At 44.3% G+C, this 17,768-nt stretch overlaps 2 protein-coding genes across 3 annotated transcripts in view; one reads left to right on the forward strand and one right to left on the reverse strand.

The window, feature by feature from the left end:
• Positions 1 to 5,151, reverse strand: part of sipa1l3 (signal-induced proliferation-associated 1 like 3) — a 100,644-nt gene extending 95,493 nt beyond the window's left edge. For both annotated transcript variants that reach the window (XM_031796107.1, XM_031796106.1), the window contains exon 1: positions 4,920 to 5,151. The gene's annotated coding sequence lies outside the window, so the exon portion shown is untranslated. The remainder of the gene's footprint in view (positions 1 to 4,919) is intronic.
• An 8,767-nt stretch (positions 5,152 to 13,918) lies between these two features.
• The window catches only part of LOC109909348 (mitogen-activated protein kinase kinase kinase 10), a 41,392-nt gene continuing 37,542 nt past the window's right edge, over positions 13,919 to 17,768 (forward strand). Inside the window, exon 1 of the mRNA XM_020508414.2 lies at positions 13,919 to 17,066. Within this exon, the coding sequence (XP_020364003.2) occupies positions 16,067 to 17,066 (1,000 nt within the window). The 5' untranslated portion in view covers positions 13,919 to 16,066. The remainder of the gene's footprint in view (positions 17,067 to 17,768) is intronic.

Below are 17,768 nucleotides of genomic sequence, written 5' to 3' on the forward strand. Positions count from 1 at the left end.
ACAACCCTTAGCCTTGGTATATTGGCCATATACCACACTCCCTGGGGCCTTATTGCTTAATTATTTGAATGCACAGAGATACCGTGACGAGTTCCTGAGGCCCAATGTCGTGCCATTCATTCACCGCCATCACCTCATGTTTCAGCATGATAATGTCACAAGGATCTGTACACAATTTCTGGATGCTGAAAATGTCCCAGTTCTTCCATGGCCTGCATACTCACCAGACATGTCACCCATTGAGAATGTTTGGGATGCTCTGGATCGACGTCTACGACAGCGTGTCCCAGTTCCCGCCAAAATCCAGCAACTTCGCACAGTCATTGAAGAGGAATGGGACAACATTCCACAGGCCACAATCAACAGCCTGACCAACTATTTGCGAAGGAAATGTGTCACACTGCATGAGGCAAAGGTGGTCACACCAGATACTGACTGGTTTTCTGATCCACGCCCCTACCTTTTTTTGAAGGTATTTGTGACCAACAGATGCATATCTGTATTCCCATTCATGCAAAATCCATAGATTAGGGCCTAATGAATTTATTTAAAATAGACTGATTTCCTTATATGAACTGTAACTCAGTCAAATCTTAAAAATTAGTACATGGTGCATTTATATTTTGGTTCATATTTTGGTTCAGTATACATAAATATCTGTTAGGGTCCATAATCTGCTACATGGACTTGTGGAGTTGCAGGAAATTGGTAAAAAAAAGAAAATCAATCAAATTCAGCCTCGCCGCCCACCCATTGCCAAACACCCTACCACACCCACCACCTAAGCCCCCTTTCAGGGAAAAACCCCTGTTGTAGAGACTTATATAGCCCTAACAGCAACCTTACTAAGTCCTATAACTCTGTTTAAAAGCTTTGTGGACAGTGGGGACATTTCTCCCTCTCTCAGTGCAGGGAGGACACTGTTCTGTGGCGAGGAAGGTCTACTCAACATCTGTGTTTATCCTCCAGCTAAAACCAACAGGCTATATTTACCCCAGTCAAACAGGCCTGGGGAAAGCCTGCAGGGGAATAACCACTGGGTCTGGGAGAAGTGCTCGCTCTCCCTCCCTATCTCGAAAAGTGAATCTAGAAAACACCTCGGGGGCTCGTGCCTGAGGGAGTGAGGAGAGGGGATGATGTTTTATGACAGTAAAGGAGCCCTAAAGTAGATCCTAATTTTAACGAACATCCTGGTCCTTTTTTTATATAACTCAAACTGTTGAAACTGTTGAAACTGTTGAAACTGTTGAAACTGTTGAAACTGTTGAAACTGTTGAAACTGTTGAAACTGTTGAAACTGTTGAAACTGTTGAAACTGTTGAAACTGTTGAAACATGCTGAGTCACAGACGGGCTTCAAGGGACGGCCAATACTTCAAAGAGATTCTGTGAGCAACACCGGTGCAGGTGGGTTAATGCCGATTGCATGCCATGTATTTATATTGTATGATCACAACGTCAATCGCAGATAAACACTCTATTTATTTACTCTGGATGTGAGCGATATGTGCTCAAATCAACAACAACAACAAAAAAATGCACAAACGTACGATGCTCTCTCCAGCATGATGAGGGCCAGATGGTATCCCTAGCCCGAGGCTTGCTTCCTCCTCTCAGAGCTGTGATGCTACACTAATGAGCATGATGGATCAGTCTGCCGCATCTTATGTGACGCCGTGCAGTATATTGTTCATTTCTATTAACCTTTATTTAACCAGGACGTCCCCAGGGGTCAGGGAGAAACCTGGCAAGAAACAGTATAGATCTAAAATGACAGAGGGAGGAATACCCGTGTGGTGGTTATTAAGACTCAAACTGTGCTGTTGGAATAGCTGAAATGGAAAAATACTAAGTGGAAGATAAAGAAATCAAATCGATAGGGCTTGTGTAGTCTACTTTTAGAGAAGACACCAGACACTCAAGCCATGTTCGATTCATTTGATGAAAATTGTTTTAACTCAACAGTAACATGCTGACCCCACCGCTCGCGTCGGGGGGCGTGAGTGTTGCAAAAATATATTTACACATACATGTTATTCAATCATTGCAGCGACAGCGAGCGTCTGCATGGCTAGGCGTTAAAATAGAAGTTGGTTCTATTTGACGCTTGATGCGCTGCAAGTCCTGCCTCTCAAATTTCCTTATTGGTTTTTAGGAGCATATACCCACGTGGGTGATTGAAAGGTGAACTGACATCCACACTCCTGTCGGTTGGTTACCAACCGCCATATAAAAGTCCAAAAAGGAAAAAGAAGCATGTAGGGAGGAGGAGAGATGACAAGAAACAAATGAGGTTTCTTGTTTTATCTGTGGATGAATTGTCGGCGTAGAGGACCTTGTGCATTTCAGGCAAAATAACAACCCAATGTTTATATCTCAGGACAAACTAGCTAGCAACACCAGGACAAATTAGCTATCAACAGCAAGCTAGCTAAATTGCCTTAAATGTTTAATGCTTTTCGGCCTGTGAATATAATTGGTTCAGAGTTTGTTTTTATATTTCAACCAGCGTGTCCTGACCGCTTCTGGTGTGGGTGAACAAAAATAAACGTGTGAGCGATGCCGGTTTGGTCAGCATGTAAAAGTGTACCCTTGAGAACCAGTTGAATCAGTGGTATTTATCTTCAACAACAACAAAAAAAAAACACATGAGTTCGATGATTAGGTTTACAGGTTAGAATGCAAACAGGGGTCACCCAGAAACAATTCCCTTTGTATTTTAAAGTCTTTCTACTTTATTTATAATGTAAGTCTAATCATAGAGACAGCAAGACACTACGGCATATTCATCGAGATCATTTTGACCGGTTCCTTATGGAACTACATTGGGAAGCACTACAAGTAACCACAGAGAATTAACATAATAAATATAACATTTTGTTCAACCAAAACATGCTGCTTTTACATTATTATTATTTTTTTAAGTTAAGCTTTTCTCTCCAGAGGTGATTTAAGTCACTAATTATTTTAAAGCCGTAGAGAAATGTTATCTTTGAAAGGCAGCATACAGTAGCCTATATGAAATGGACTAAACCAAAATATAACTATCAAATTTAGCAATTCAGCAACAATAACTAGTCATCTAAATAAATATCCCAAAGCATGTAAAATGGCATAATATAACCTCTTAGTTCAGGTTTTGATTCAAGAACTTTAGTCAAAATATTTTCGCAGCACAGAATGAAGAAATAAAATAGTACTAAAATGTGTATTGGTTAGTTTCACCACTGTTGTGAGACATTGATAGAAATTCCCTGATGGAAATGATCCAAAAACGAAGTGTCTCAATTAAAACACTTCTATCGTTCAGTGATAGGCACCTGTAAAGTTGAAGCAGTAGGGATGAATGAGGGGATCTGAAGTTGGATTTAGAGGCACCTGGTCGTGGTTAATCAACTTTAACTGTGGTATTCAGAACTTCACAAGCACGCATTGCCTTTCTAATGTAATTTCCTTCAAATTAAGTGAATAGGCCCCCGAGGAAACTGCAGACGTGATTAGTGTAACATTAATGAGCTGATCTGAAACCCTCTGTTCTCAGAAAGCAGGGAAGTTAGTGGACTTGACCTTTTCTCGCCGGTACTGGCATTATCGTTATTCTATTAGTCACGGAGAGAAAGCAACCAAAATAAATTGTTAAGCACCGTCATATCTATGCTGCCCTCTGCATGAAAGGTCTATCCTAATATTTGATGTGTTATTTCCTGCGGCATTCAGTGCACAGGCATGTGGACTAATATACGACATGTAGACGCCCCCCCCTTCCCACTGCACGCACGCACACCCACCCACCAGATGACTTTGAACAAAGTAGATGGATACCTTTGAATCAAGAGGATATTTTAACGTCACACAAACTCAATTTCAGAGTTAAGGGGAAACTACAACTGCCTAACAGATAAGATTGGTCAGGTGGCAGACAACTGACCTTAACATGTCACAATGACAGCTGATCAGCATTGACACTAATGTGTGCAAACAGGTCAGCATGGCTTGCAAATATTGGTGAACTTTGGAGGTTTAAGTTTCTATGATTGAATGAAAGATGATTGATTGAATGAAAATCAGTAAGACCACTTATGAGGGCTTTAGTTAATAAACTGATCTAGCTAGTTAGCATGCTAGCCAGAGTCACCCATACTAGGCACAACCACTTTCAGTGACCTAGTTAGTTAACTAGTTCGTTCGTAAGATTTTACCCATGAATCACACAACACCAAAACATTTTTGTCGTAGGCTGCCAAACACGAAACGTATAAACTACCCAACACAAATCCCCTAAAAGAAAACAGTGTGTTTTGTGGGCAATTCAATCAAAACAAAAATGAACCCACATTCGCAACTTTCTACTGCAGCACTTTTCAAAATTCTAAGCTCGATCAAACTAGGCTTGGTTTACATTCCCAAATGTTGTTGCGTTTCACTTAAGGAGACGATTGTTCCATTGTCTGGAACTTGTCATTTTACCACAGCCGCTTGGCCTTTACAAGTGTGATTAAATCAAGTAGAGAAAGTACAAACCCGGAGTATGCAAAAATTACTATGCGCCTGCGTATTAGAAAGACGGCGGACCAGGAAGGATAGGGCTTTTTTTTGTTTGTTAATAAAACATGATTTCTGAGGCCGATGTACCGTGTTTTTAACTAGTTCACGGAATAATATGGGTCTAGGTGAGACGTATATCCCCTGCGTGTTTAGAAAGGTGCAACGACGATTCAAAAAAAGAACCCGTGGTATGCAAGTTGTTGGCTGCATAGCAGGAATGAAGTTATAGCTCTGCGCTGGCCAGTTGCAAGCAGTGAGCAATGGTAGCGAAACGTTTACCCCGCTAGCCGACTCGCCACTTTTCAATGTTTGTTGAGGAGCCCGAACTATTACTCAAAACTACTTTTCAAATACGACTTGGGAGTGTTTTCTTACCTCTCGACGTTTTCGCACTTTCGACGAACTTATATCCCGTTAGAAATCCCCAATCCGGGGGGAAACATTGATCGAACAATATAGTGGACTGCTTGTTTCTATCTCGCTCGCAAACGTTGCCAGGAATGCCCTCTCGGGAGTCCGATCACACAAGCCAGGCGAAACCACCGCGCTGCGCTTAGCAAACGATCTCACGCCGCAATGCGCCTGTGCGAGCATGGTTGTTGTAGTACCGATAGTAACATGTGAAGGGCAGTGTTCCACAACCATAACATAGACGCGTTAGTAATGTTCATTGCAAAAAAAAATGCAATAAATGCAATGTCTCGAAGAAACAACAGTGCTGCTCAGAAATACGCAGTTGTGTTTTTGTGGTATAACAGTTCCTAGCTACATTTGCCTGTAAAATCATTTCGCATCACGTTCATTGTCTATTTGGGGTTGTTGGTTATAGAGTTGGAGCCTACTTATTAGTAAATAGCGCAACCTTGTGGCAGTCGATTATAATCTATTTTTACCCGTAAACACAAATAGTGGCATACAGCGTTTGGCTATTTTATTTTGGACATGACCTGAAAACACAAATCCCATCCTCTCCACTTTATATGCCTGGCAACCACTATGACGCAAACGCGTCGTTTTACTATTAAGCTGCATTACATTATTTCTACATCATAATACGCCAATTTTTCAAGGAAATATAATAATGTAGTCTGATTTTATATAGATTTTTATTTATATACTTTTTCTTAAATATATATCTTTTTTAATTCATAATACAAAATTATCAACAACTTACATCGCAACATCAAACATGTTTAACAAAACAAAACACAGTTATAAACTTTAAAGTTTTTAGAAAGTTTTTATGAAGGTATAAAAAAAATAAACAAGAAAATACTAAAATAAAAACAATTATAGTGCAATTGTATTCACTCGGAATCTCATTATAATGATTCAGGAAGATGTTATTGTTTTTGTTATTCACTAGGGATAATGTCTTAACAAGATGATTCAGTTCAATCAAAAATATTAGTAATTTTGGTATAGAATTCTGGAATTTTTGTTTGTGTATAATGTATTTAGTATAAAGTATTTTTTAAAATTACAATCATTTCAAGGGTCTTGTTATCATTGCAATATTATAGCCTTCATGTCAAAAATATGGGTAGTGTTCAAAATGGTAAATAATATTCTGCAAGGTTTCCCCAAAATCATATCACAGATTTACATTCATAGAACAAGTGAGTAAGATTTTTCCCATCTTTTTCCCAGAAAACGCAGATATCGTCAATAGCCACAAATTTGGACAACATAGAATTACATGGATATATCTTATGTAAAGTGCACTCCCTTAAATTGGTTTGGTATACAATATTTGTAAGGCATCAACCAAGCCAGACAATATCAGGAATAAGCCCGTTCCATACTTTTTTTCCTCTAGGCGTAAGTTGGTTCCATGAATGGAAAATGTGTCTTATGTATTTATTACAAAAAGGATTTCTCAAGTTAAGCCCACGCCTTCCAAACTGAGTTCTGGAGAAGCTCTGTGATCATCACCAAAGCTAAGATGAGTTTTCATTAGTGTAGTTAGACCACTGGGAATGGCTTTAATCACAGAAATAAACTCTCTGAAAGGTATTCGGAAACCCATCCAAAGTAGAAATTGTTCATATGCAAGAATATTACCCCTGTTCTCAAAAACATCAACAACAAAGTCAATATTCCTCTCGTGCCAGCTAGGGTAGAACAATGATTTATTCCTTACAGTTATGTCTGAATTATTTCACAAAAGAGCTTTATGTGGGGAAAAATTGTGCGGGAAACATATTTTCCAGGCCATTAAAGCTTGTTGGTGAAACCTAGCCAATTTAGTGGGTTTATCTTTCAGGAATATAATTACATTTCAGTAAAAATGGAAGACATCCCAACTTATTAAACACATCGTTTGGAATGAAAGACCAAACTGATTCAGTATTGACCAAACATCTTTTCAACTAATTGATCTTGAAAGTGTTATTTATGTCACAAAATCCAACACTTCCAGACCGCCTTCACCTCTTTTATTAGAGAGGACTGACTTGCTTTTGAAGTCAAGTCCTGTTGATCTCTTTACAGGTAGAGGGATTTACACATAAAGATAATGAGGGGTACACAAAGCGAGACAGTCCCTCTGCCTTGGACAGAATCACTCTCCCAAGTATAGAAAGATCCCTTTGTAGCCAATTATTCAATATATTCTTGGTTTTCTTAATGTTAGGAGAGAAATTCACATGTTGTCTGACTTAAGTGTTTTTTTGACAGATGTATTCCTAAATATTTAACACAGTCCTTTACAGGAATATTTTCTATTTCTTTATCATCAGAGTCAAATAAACATAAGATTTCATATTTAGAAACATTCAGTTTTAATAGAGAGTGCAGTGATAGCATTAAGGGCATGCAGTATATTGATTTCCATTTTTCAGAATATCTAGAGATAGAAGTTCCACAACCAAAATGAATACAAAGGGTGAAATTGGGCATCCCTGACGTACACTTCTGTTGATACGGAATATTTTGGATGTATTAAGGTTTAGTAACACAGAACTATTTATATCTTTGTAAAACATGTGAATGACTTTGATAAAAATGTTCACAGAAACCAAAAAGTTTAAGAGACCGAAAGAGAAATTAATGTTCAATTGTGTCAAAGGCTTTACAGAAGTCCAAAAATAAGATAACAGCATCTGAGTCAATTGCATCTGACTAATCTAGAAGGCCCAAGACTAAACGAATGTTAGAGCTTATGTGACGGACCTTCATAAATCCTGTTTGTGTCTCATTTATAATGGTATCTATTCCTTTCTTTAATCATTTGGCATTTACCAGAAATATTATCAGGCTTCAGAATCAGTGAAATAAGTGGAGACCATTTACCAATTTTCAATGCAATCTTGAAACATATGAAAAAAATAGGGTCTTCTAGTAACTACCAAAACTGTCTATAGAATGTCTATCCCATTTTTCATTGAATTCAGAGCCTCTCCAATTTCTTCAATTGACACAGGTGAATCGCAAACTGAGTGGAAATCATCCTCAATTACAGGCATGATGTAGTCGAATTGAAAAAGGGATAAGGTGCAGCATGACTTCAATGGGAAGGACTGTTCCAGAATGTAAATATTTTTCTTCCGCAGCTGAAACAAACTATAAAGGTATTGTCCAAACCGCTCTTGATTTGACATTTGGACTTTTATCATAGCTGACTCCGACGACATAGGACTTGTTTTACTATCCCATAAGAAACTGATTAGAACTCCCATTGGTCTTCGTGATCTTCATCCAAATCTAATTTGTGACCGTGATCTCATCATCGTCGTCGCCATTACGAGGACTTGACCATTTCCCGTGCATATTTACAGGGAGTGTGTGGTCCCGATGAAGATGTGGTGGAGGAAGAGCTAGCCCTGTGTCTGGATGCTACTCCCGCCATGCAGTTCCGACACTCCTGTGCACAGAACTACATACAGTGCCTCACTACCAACTCAAGCCTCCGTGGCACTGTGGTGGTGGGCTTCCAATGGGGACACGCCATGACCTCGGCATCGGGAGAGAAGGGGGCAGTAAATGGGGATTTACAGATGTAAATTCAAAGATAATACTGTGTATAATAAAAAGCAGTGCCATACATTAATATTTTATTGATCCTATTTTGACCAGGGCAATTAGTTCCAGGGCGGTATGCCATTGCATGATACTCAAATAGAATTAGCACAAACCTCAAAACCATGAACTCTTACCTCCCTCCCTCAGTGTGGACAGAGAACCTGCGAGGGGATCTGAGGCACAACCCGAGCCTGCCCCTGGACAGCGGCTACCCGGTGGAGCACCTGGTCTCTGTGCCTAGCCAGCGGGTCTTCGTTGGGGCCTGCGATGACCTCTCTCTGCATGTGTTCTCTGACCCAACTCAGGGCATGGCGGTCCTGTACATGGCCAATTGCTTGGGCTCTGTGCTCTGTATGCATTACTGCAAAGTGTCCAGGGAGCTGCTGACTGGCAGCATGGGCATCATCACCTTCTGGGGCTTCTGGACTACTCTGCAGATGGGTGGGATATTCAAACGTTTTGTTAGGAAGCACTACAGTCTTCGTGTTCTTTAAGATAAAAATCCTTTTCTCTTCAACTTCTCTGACACATCCTGTTTTTTTACTCAATTCCCGCACCTTGGTTGGACTGATAAGTAGCGACCATATTGTTTTCCCTGACATCTGACCTCTGTGCAGACCCAGCTGGGGATTGTTAAGGTGCTGGACTGGCACTGCAGCTCCTTGGAGAGGGACACTCGTTAGTGGCCTGGTGACGGGGAGACAGGTGTCCATGTTTTACAGGCTCTGCAACCGCGGGATCAAGAGCTTTGACTTTGTGAGGAAGAAAGAGTACAGGGCTCTCAGGGGGCCTTGGTCAGGGACAGGCACAGCTCCTGAGGCGGGTCGAGAGCAGTCAGGGACAGGCACAGCTCCTGAGGCGGGTCGAGAGCAGTCAGGGACAGGCACAGCTCCTGGCTATATCGCAGGATAGTATCGCCAGACTGATCTCTCCCGCCAGCGAGGAGTTGCTACTTCTCCCCTGACCCTTCCTCCTCCTGGACGAGGCCCTAGGGTTTTCCTACAACCCTGGTCGGAAGGAACTGTTTGTGGCCAGTGGTAGTCCAGAGGTCCTGGTGCTAGACGTGGCTTTGTGCCCTTGCACAGCTAAGCGGATCATCCAGACCTCCAGGGACGAGGACCTGGATGACAGCGTGATGTGCCTGGAGGCAGTGATGGTCGGTGGCGTGGAGTGGGCCGGGGTCAGCCCCCTACCCTGCCTGGTGTTCAGTGGCCGCCGCAACAGGAAGCTCCAGATGCTCTCCCCCAACCGACTGCGCTGCCCTAGAGTTGGTGGTGGTGTTGGGTCCTGTCGGCACTTTGGAAGTGTGGGATACTCGGGGTGTGCAGTTGGCCAAGGTACGCCTGGGTACGCCGGTTAGCTAGGTGTGCTTCACTAACAGGAGGCACCATCTGCATCATCCCTGGCCTGCTGCACCACACCACAAAGCGACCACACTTAAAGTATTATGGTGTAATGAAATAACATTTATAACATAGTCAAGTTTACCTGTTATAAATGGTAGTTAAAGCAATCATTTCCCCTCTCACAGGCTCCTGGTCTTATGCTCTCCAATTGGTTAGAACTGTAGAGAAGGAAGTGAATCTGGAGGACGAGCTAATGGAAGGGCCACGAGAATGGGACAAGTCTCAAACACTATTCAAGACTCCCACCAGACACACTTCTTCTAGACTGGACCGTGGCTCCACGCGGCTTCCTCCCTGACTCAGTGCTGCGTAACTGGAAGCTGAAGCAGGAGCCACCCAAGGCCCTGTTGCCAAAGCCCTTCAGATAAAATTCTTGCAGTCAGAGGAGGAACCAGAGCATTCACCAATAGTCACTGTCATCCTCGCTAAGGCCAAAGAAGCAAGACTCAACAAACCAATTCCATGAAGAACCTGGATCAGGTAGATCACTTCCAGGACAAACACCTGTACTTGCTGGAGGAGGTTCTCCTAGACCCAGCGGTGGACCTGCGGGAGGTGGCCACGTACATCCTGAGCCGGGCCTACGGCACTGAGAACAAGACCAGCTTACTGAATAGAATGCAGGCCAATGAAGACGTACCCAAGATGTGAGTAGTGCTCAAATCAAAGGAACTGAGAGTGATTTTGGCCCTGTCCAGGGGTGTCCTCGGATGGGGCCACTGTGTCTCCTGACCCCTCCTGTCTCAGCCTCCAGTATTTATGCTGCAGTAATTTATGTGTCGGGGGGCTAGGGTCAGTTTGTTATATCTGGAGTACTTCTCCTGTCCTATTCGGTGTCCTGTGTGAATTTCAGTGTGCTTTCTCTAATTCTCTCTTTCTCTCTTTCTTTCTCTCTCTCGGAGGACCTGAGCCCTAGGACCATGCCCCAGGACTACCTGACATGATGACTCCTTGCTGTCCCCAGTCCACCTGGCCGTGCTGCTGCTCCAGTTCCAACTGTTCTGCCTTATTATTATTCGACCATGCTGGTCATTTATGAACATTTGAACATCTTGGCCATGTTCTGTTATAATCTCCACCCGGAACAGCCAGAAGAGGACTGGCCACCCCACATGTGCTCTCTCTAATTCTCTCTTTCTCTCTTTCTTTCTCTCTCTCGGAGGACCTGAGCCCTAGGACCATGCCCCAGGACTACCTGACATGATGACTCCTTGCTGTCCCCAGTCCACCTGGCCGTTCTGCTGCTCCAGTTTCAACTGTTCTGCCTTATTATTATTCGACCATGCTGGTCATTTATGAACATTTGAACATCTTGGCCATGTTCTGTTATAATCTCCACCCGGCACAGCCAGAAGAGGACTGGCCACCCCACATAGCCTGGTTCCTCTCTAGGTTTCTTCCTAGGTTTTGGCCTTTCCTAGCCACCGTGCTTCTACACCTGCATTGCTTGCTGTTTGGGGTTTTAGGCTGGGTTTCTGTACAGCACTTTGAGATATCAGCTGATGTACGAAGGGCTATATAAATATATTTGATTTGATTTTGATTTTGATTTGATTTGATTGACATTTCACAAATGAACCAGTTTTGTAAGCAAGAGTCTTATTTATAATCTGTTTGTGTATTTCCCCTCCCAAACCCTTCTCACAACCACAGGCTCCATAAACGGTGGGATAGAAAACTGTCTTGATGATCTGGAGCACGAAAGATCTACAGACGCTCCCACCAAATCCATCGGCAGAAGGCTGTCCAGGCCATATTTTACACAGGGACCCCCCCCCCCCTTATCTCTCTCCTCAGGGCCCTTCTTGGAGTTCACAGCAAAGAACACTGGAACTATGAGGCCCAATATGACTGTCATACCCAGTGCATTTGTTTAATTGCTTATATATGATTGTCAACACGTTACTTCCAGTGCACAATGGCAATGTTCATCATTTACATGACGGCTTTGTACTGTATTACAAACGTATAATATTATTTTCAAACTAGTTCCTCAATATGCTATGAAAGTGAACACAGTGACTGACTGGTTCCCAAGCTGACTGGTTCTCTTCTTGTACCCAGGGCGCTTAGCTACCACTCTCATCCTTCAGTACCCAATCAGGCCTCTGCTTTCCAGGGCAGTGCTGCTGGTGCTAACTAAGCAGGCAGCATCTGCCGATGGAAAAATTCTGATTTTAATCAGGGGGAAGCAAATGCTGATTTTCTGCCCTAATTAGTAATCTTCGTGTTTCATGGAGAGAAACCCTGGAAGTCTTTAGATGTGTTGGGTGATGGTGTGGCAAGACACGATTCATCAAGTAATAGTTTATTTTTGTATATTTATTTAACATATTATTTTTTAGCTTAATCATTATCAGTCTCACCCCTCTATTTCTCCCATCCCTTTCGTTCTCCTCTCTTCTTTCTATTTTACTGTCTATTTCTGTCTCCCACTCTCTGTAAACAGATCACATGTGGACTCCTGACCTCCCTCTTATGAGGTCCCTTGGGGGGTACCCATGAATCTTCTCCCCTGAAAGAGGCGCCAGGCCTCAGCCTGCCAAACGATGACTTCAAGCGCCCACACCGCTCACCAAAGAAATGCAGCAAATTCTCTCACTCCACAGCCAAGTGGGAGAGCATTGTGGAGATCACTGAGAAAGTACACGTACAAGTCTATGACCCCGCCCTCATAGGGGAGGCAGGGTAGCCTAGTGGTTAGAGCGTTGGACTAGTAACCGGAAGGTTGCAAGTTCAAACCCCCGAGCTGTCGTTCTGCTCCGGAACAGGCAGTTAACCCACTGTTCCTAGGCCGTCATTGAAAATAAGAATTTGTTCTTAACTGACTTGCCTAGTTAAATTAAGGTACAATAAAAAGATGTCTACAAGAAATCCAAGCCCCGTAAGCAGTCGTGCTTCCCTCCATCAAGGCCCCCAGTGACTATGGGTGATCATGGGGATGAGCAAGGACGCTAGTCTGGTGCAGCTTCCAGACAGCCCACAACACTTCACACTGGAGCCCATCAAGGGTGACAGGGACTCCAACTGGAGGGAGAGCCTATACAAGCTTGTATCCCAATATGGCTTCCGCTCCACAGAGGGCCAGACTGTCCCCTCTTGGCCCTCTGGATGTCCCATGGGCTGTCCAGCGCTACCCCTGCACCCTGTCCCCTCTTCAGACCAGGTAGGCCAGCCAGGTGTCCCTGGGCTAGATCATCATTGGAAAGGCCCCCCCTTCCAGTTCCACCATGGGCTGCCCCTGCCATGGCAGGTCAACAGCCACACCATGGACCCCTCTGGAGAGCATGTATGGGAGGCTAGAGGTGGACTGGGTGAGGGAGCCAATGGAGCCCTAGAGAGGGAAGGTGCCTCTGATCATGTCTAGGTGTCATCCATCCTAATCACCAGGGGGCAGTGTGGGGCCAAGGTTCCATTTAGTCAGTGTTAAGTTGTATTGTCTCCTGATAAACATCTACCAAATTGTGATGGGATTGTAATGCAATTAGCTTGTTGTTGTAAGTTGCAATAAAATAGAGCTGTATACGTTCCTAGACAGTATACTGTGTGATAATTGGAGACACACACATGCATGCTCTCTCACACAAGCACCAATGACACACACAGGCTACACAGTGTTATACACACACACACACCATGAAAAACTATTTCAACCCACTGGTCCACAAAACATCAGCCTAATGACCAAGGTTAACTGACAATGACCAGTATAGGCTGTTGTTGTACAGTCAAGCAATGCCTTAACCCCATAGGTCACCCATAAAAATACGTCTTACAGATAGACTATTTTAAAACCCGAATTTTTATCATCAAAATGAAGCAAACGTTAATTTGGTCGTCCAAGCGATGTCCAAATTATGAGATATAAAGGCCTATGTGGATGTAGGCTCCTCAAGAAACTACACTACCCAGAATACAACGGCATATTCCACCCCCAGTACAGCCGGTGTATTTGGATACAAAGTCAGCCGAGAGACTGACAGCTCCGTCTAGAAATGGCACGTCTTTTGGAGAAAAAAGCGATTTGATTGTGAAGGACAAGTGGCCAACCGACTGACCCAGATGAGCAAGGACTCCAAGACTATTCATTTTGTGGAATTGGATTATGGAATCTGATGGTGGATATTTGGATGCGATCACACGCCCATGCGACAATGTCAATGGATGTTGTGATGAACAGTGGTCAGGCTTTTTTTCCGTAAATATTTGAATATTTCATATTTGGTTTATTTGAACCAGAAGACAAGACGCTATATACGCATAAAGACAGGATTATAATTCAATGTTGCACCAAAATGAAGAATTAGGCTTTTATTAGACCTGTTACGTTATTATTATTATTATTGTTGTTATTATTATTGCCTCGAGGATGGTGCATCTGTCTATCAAAGCCAAAGAAAACACGTTACCGTAGACGATTCATCGCCTTATTCTTTATCACGTCAACTCGAATCAGAGATACACAAATATTTGCAATTGGAATTACAGTCAAATGCTTTCACAAAACACATAATGTATTATTACTGTAGGCTATTTCGGTCTCTAACATAGCGTGTGAAGGTGTCGAAAAGCACTGAAATATATTCGTTAAGAGCCAACAGGTGCGGGGGACCTTTGATCACAAATAACTGAAATGTGCAACATTGTGTCCATATAACTAGACAAGGCTATTGCTTATGATTACAAATGTATCAGATGTTATGAATGAGCATCGTCTTATAGCCTACAAAATTGACGCGAAGATAATTATGGCTACAACAGACTGTTCTGTACACGTTGTATGTATACGTTTCTGTCGCGATAACTCGCGCATTCGTGAACGCTCACTGTATCGTGTTTATTGAAACGTTACAGAGCGCAGAATTTAGGCCGGGCAATGTAACAAGACGAACGACCAATCATTGATGTTCGCTGACTACTAAGGTGCAAAATGTACAGTCACTCAATGATGTTTGCCTGAACACTGTCCGCCGTAATTCCCCATCTAAAAATGGAGGAGTAGGCTTTTTAAGAACATTCAACGGGCGTATACGTTGATCGATGTAGGCGTGCAGGACTTAAGACGAGGCAGCAGCAAAGTAGGGAAATATTTCAATCGACATTTCAACGAAATAAGACGTCAAGACAAGGGTCTTTCATCGCTGTCAAAAAGCCAATGACCCTGTAATAACGAGATGTCAGACAAGCGCTATTTTTCTGCGCTGCGCTTGATCGGAAATAACAACGATCCTTGCTCAGAGGATGTTAAACTACACAGGTGAAACTATTTAGAATACAAATGTTTTGTTACACGTGGTGCAACTGATTTATAAATAGCCGATTTAGATGTGGGATCTCCTTTAACTGTCGCGTGGCTTCCTCGCTGTCTTTGGCCTCTCATAATCTCCAGGGAGAGGAGTGAGTTTGCCTCTTTAAATCTCTGTGTCAGGATCTGTTCTCAAGGAGGCGAAATGAAGTGCAGCGTTGGCCATGAATTATTCATCAGGGCAAAAATTCAAGGAAATAAAAATGTTAAGACAACAGAATAAACTGTTGTGGTCAACTGAGACCATCCAGCTCTTGCTGAGTCTTGAGAGGGACGCAGTAAATCAAATCTGTAGTCTAATATGAAATAATATAATATGAAATAGCAATAGATGCTTTGAGGATCATAAGTCGTAAAAGCAGTGTGGGATGTCACAGAGACCCATGTTCAGATCCTGAGCATGCTCTCCTGAGCAGCGCAAAGCTATCCCATCCACCAGAACCTCATCTCACAGTACTGAAGAGGGAACACGTGGTCTACTTTGGGATTTTTCCCAGGCCAGCCTTGACTCTCTGGTAGCTTTCTAGAACATACATGGGAGAATAATCAGTAGCCTCTCTCAGGGATAGCCAGGGGTCACCCCAAAGTGAACTCGTAGGTATACATGTTAAATACACACTGCATTATACATGGTAATACAGACTGCTATACACACATGCTTGGTGACAGGAACTGGAACTACCCCAGTAAACGGGGCCAGTGATGGGACAGTGGAGCTTTGGCCTGCCTGTCCACTGATCTGTCACTCCTCTGGTTAAGGAGGCCTGGATTCAGCTGATGGGCCCTGCATGGATTTTGTGTGTGAGTTGACAGAGGGCAGGCCCACACCGCTGACCAGCAGCCGGGCAGCCATGGACCCGTATGCCAGAGCGAGCAGCACAGCAGCCCCCCTGCCCTGCACCAGCTGTGGGGGCTGCTGCGACCCTCCTCCTCCTGGCCTCGTGCTCGCTGGTCCCCTTGGCCCCCCTTATGGCCCCCCTCTCTCCTCCATGCCCCCGCACATGACCCCCGCTCCCCCGGTGTGTGCTGCTACAGCTGTCCAGGCTGAGAATGGCAGCAGCTGGAACTCCTCCTCTGGTTCTTCAGACTCCCACCCTGGCCACCAGGGCGGCTCTACCACCTCCAACCCCTACTGGACGGCCGTGTTTGACTACGAGGCCACGGCAGACGAGGAGCTGACCCTGCGGCGCGGGGACCTCCTGGAGGTCCTCTCCAAGGACTCCAAAGTGTCCGGGGACGAGGGCTGGTGGACAGGCAAGATCCAGGACAAGGTGGGCATCTTCCCATGCAACTATGTTACTCGGAGGGACGCCGGCAGCTACCCGCAGCTAACCGCAGGAGGGCTGGTGGCGGGTGGGGTGCCTGAGGGGTGCCCCTTGGAGATCGACTTCACGGAGCTGGTGCTGGAGGAGGTGATCGGGGCGGGGGGGTTTGGGAAGGTGTATAGGGGGATGTGGCAAGGGGAGGAGGTGGCAGTTAAAGCTGCCAGGCAGGACCCGGACGAGGACATCAGCGCCACAGCTGAAAGCGTACGACAAGAGGCCAGGCTTTTCTGGATGCTCAGACACCCCAACATCATCAACCTGATAGGGGTGTGCCTGCGAGAGCCCAACCTCTGCCTGGTGATGGAGTACGCCCGCGGGGGGGCCCTGAACAGAGCCCTAGCTGGGAAGAAGGTACCCCCCAGGGTGCTGGTGAACTGGGCCGTGCAGATCGCCACAGGGATGGACTACCTGCACAATCAGACCTTTGTACCGGTTATACACAGAGACCTCAAGTCAAGCAACAGTGAGTATGCCAACACTCGTCTCCCACTCCAGTCTGCCATCTCAAAGATATAATTCGCTCCAAATGAGTCCTTTCCTATTTCATGTCAAATATAAAACGTTTGGGGGGCAAATCACACTCAGAATGGGAACGCGTTCATTCTTTCCGTTGGTTTGTTTGCATGTTGAATCAGCCATGCACACACAGTTGATTGCCTCATAGGCCGTAGACAGACTGTATTATTGCCTATTTTAGTTCCAGTCTCCAGTTAAGGGAAGTATAGTATATGAAATTCATTTAACAGAGGATGGATGAGTGGACACTGACAGAATGTACAGTACAATACACACTGTTAACCCTCGTGTTGATGGGTTCATTTAAGTATCGTGTGGATGAAACGAAATAGAGAGGTCTTCTGTTTGACACACAGACCGTTGAGTTGAGAATGGCAGGGTAAGATCAGCCCTGGAGAGCTGGCTCCCCCCTCCTCCCATCCTCTCCTCTCGTCCTCCTCTTTCTACCACCCCTCCTCAAGGACAGAAGTTCTGCTCTGCAACTCGCCAAGCTATTTCTGGTCCTTTGTACTACTTGCTGTTTAAAGTCACAGTTGTTGGTGTATTGGGGGGGGGGGTACACTGTGTGTTAGTGTGTGTGTGTGTACGTGGGCCTGTCTGTGTGTGTGACGTGAGTATGGGGGATGGGGCGTAGAGGTACGAGTTGAGG

Source organism: Oncorhynchus kisutch, linkage group LG18 (assembly GCF_002021735.2).
Source record: "Oncorhynchus kisutch isolate 150728-3 linkage group LG18, Okis_V2, whole genome shotgun sequence".
Lineage (NCBI taxonomy): Eukaryota > Metazoa > Chordata > Actinopteri > Salmoniformes > Salmonidae > Oncorhynchus > Oncorhynchus kisutch.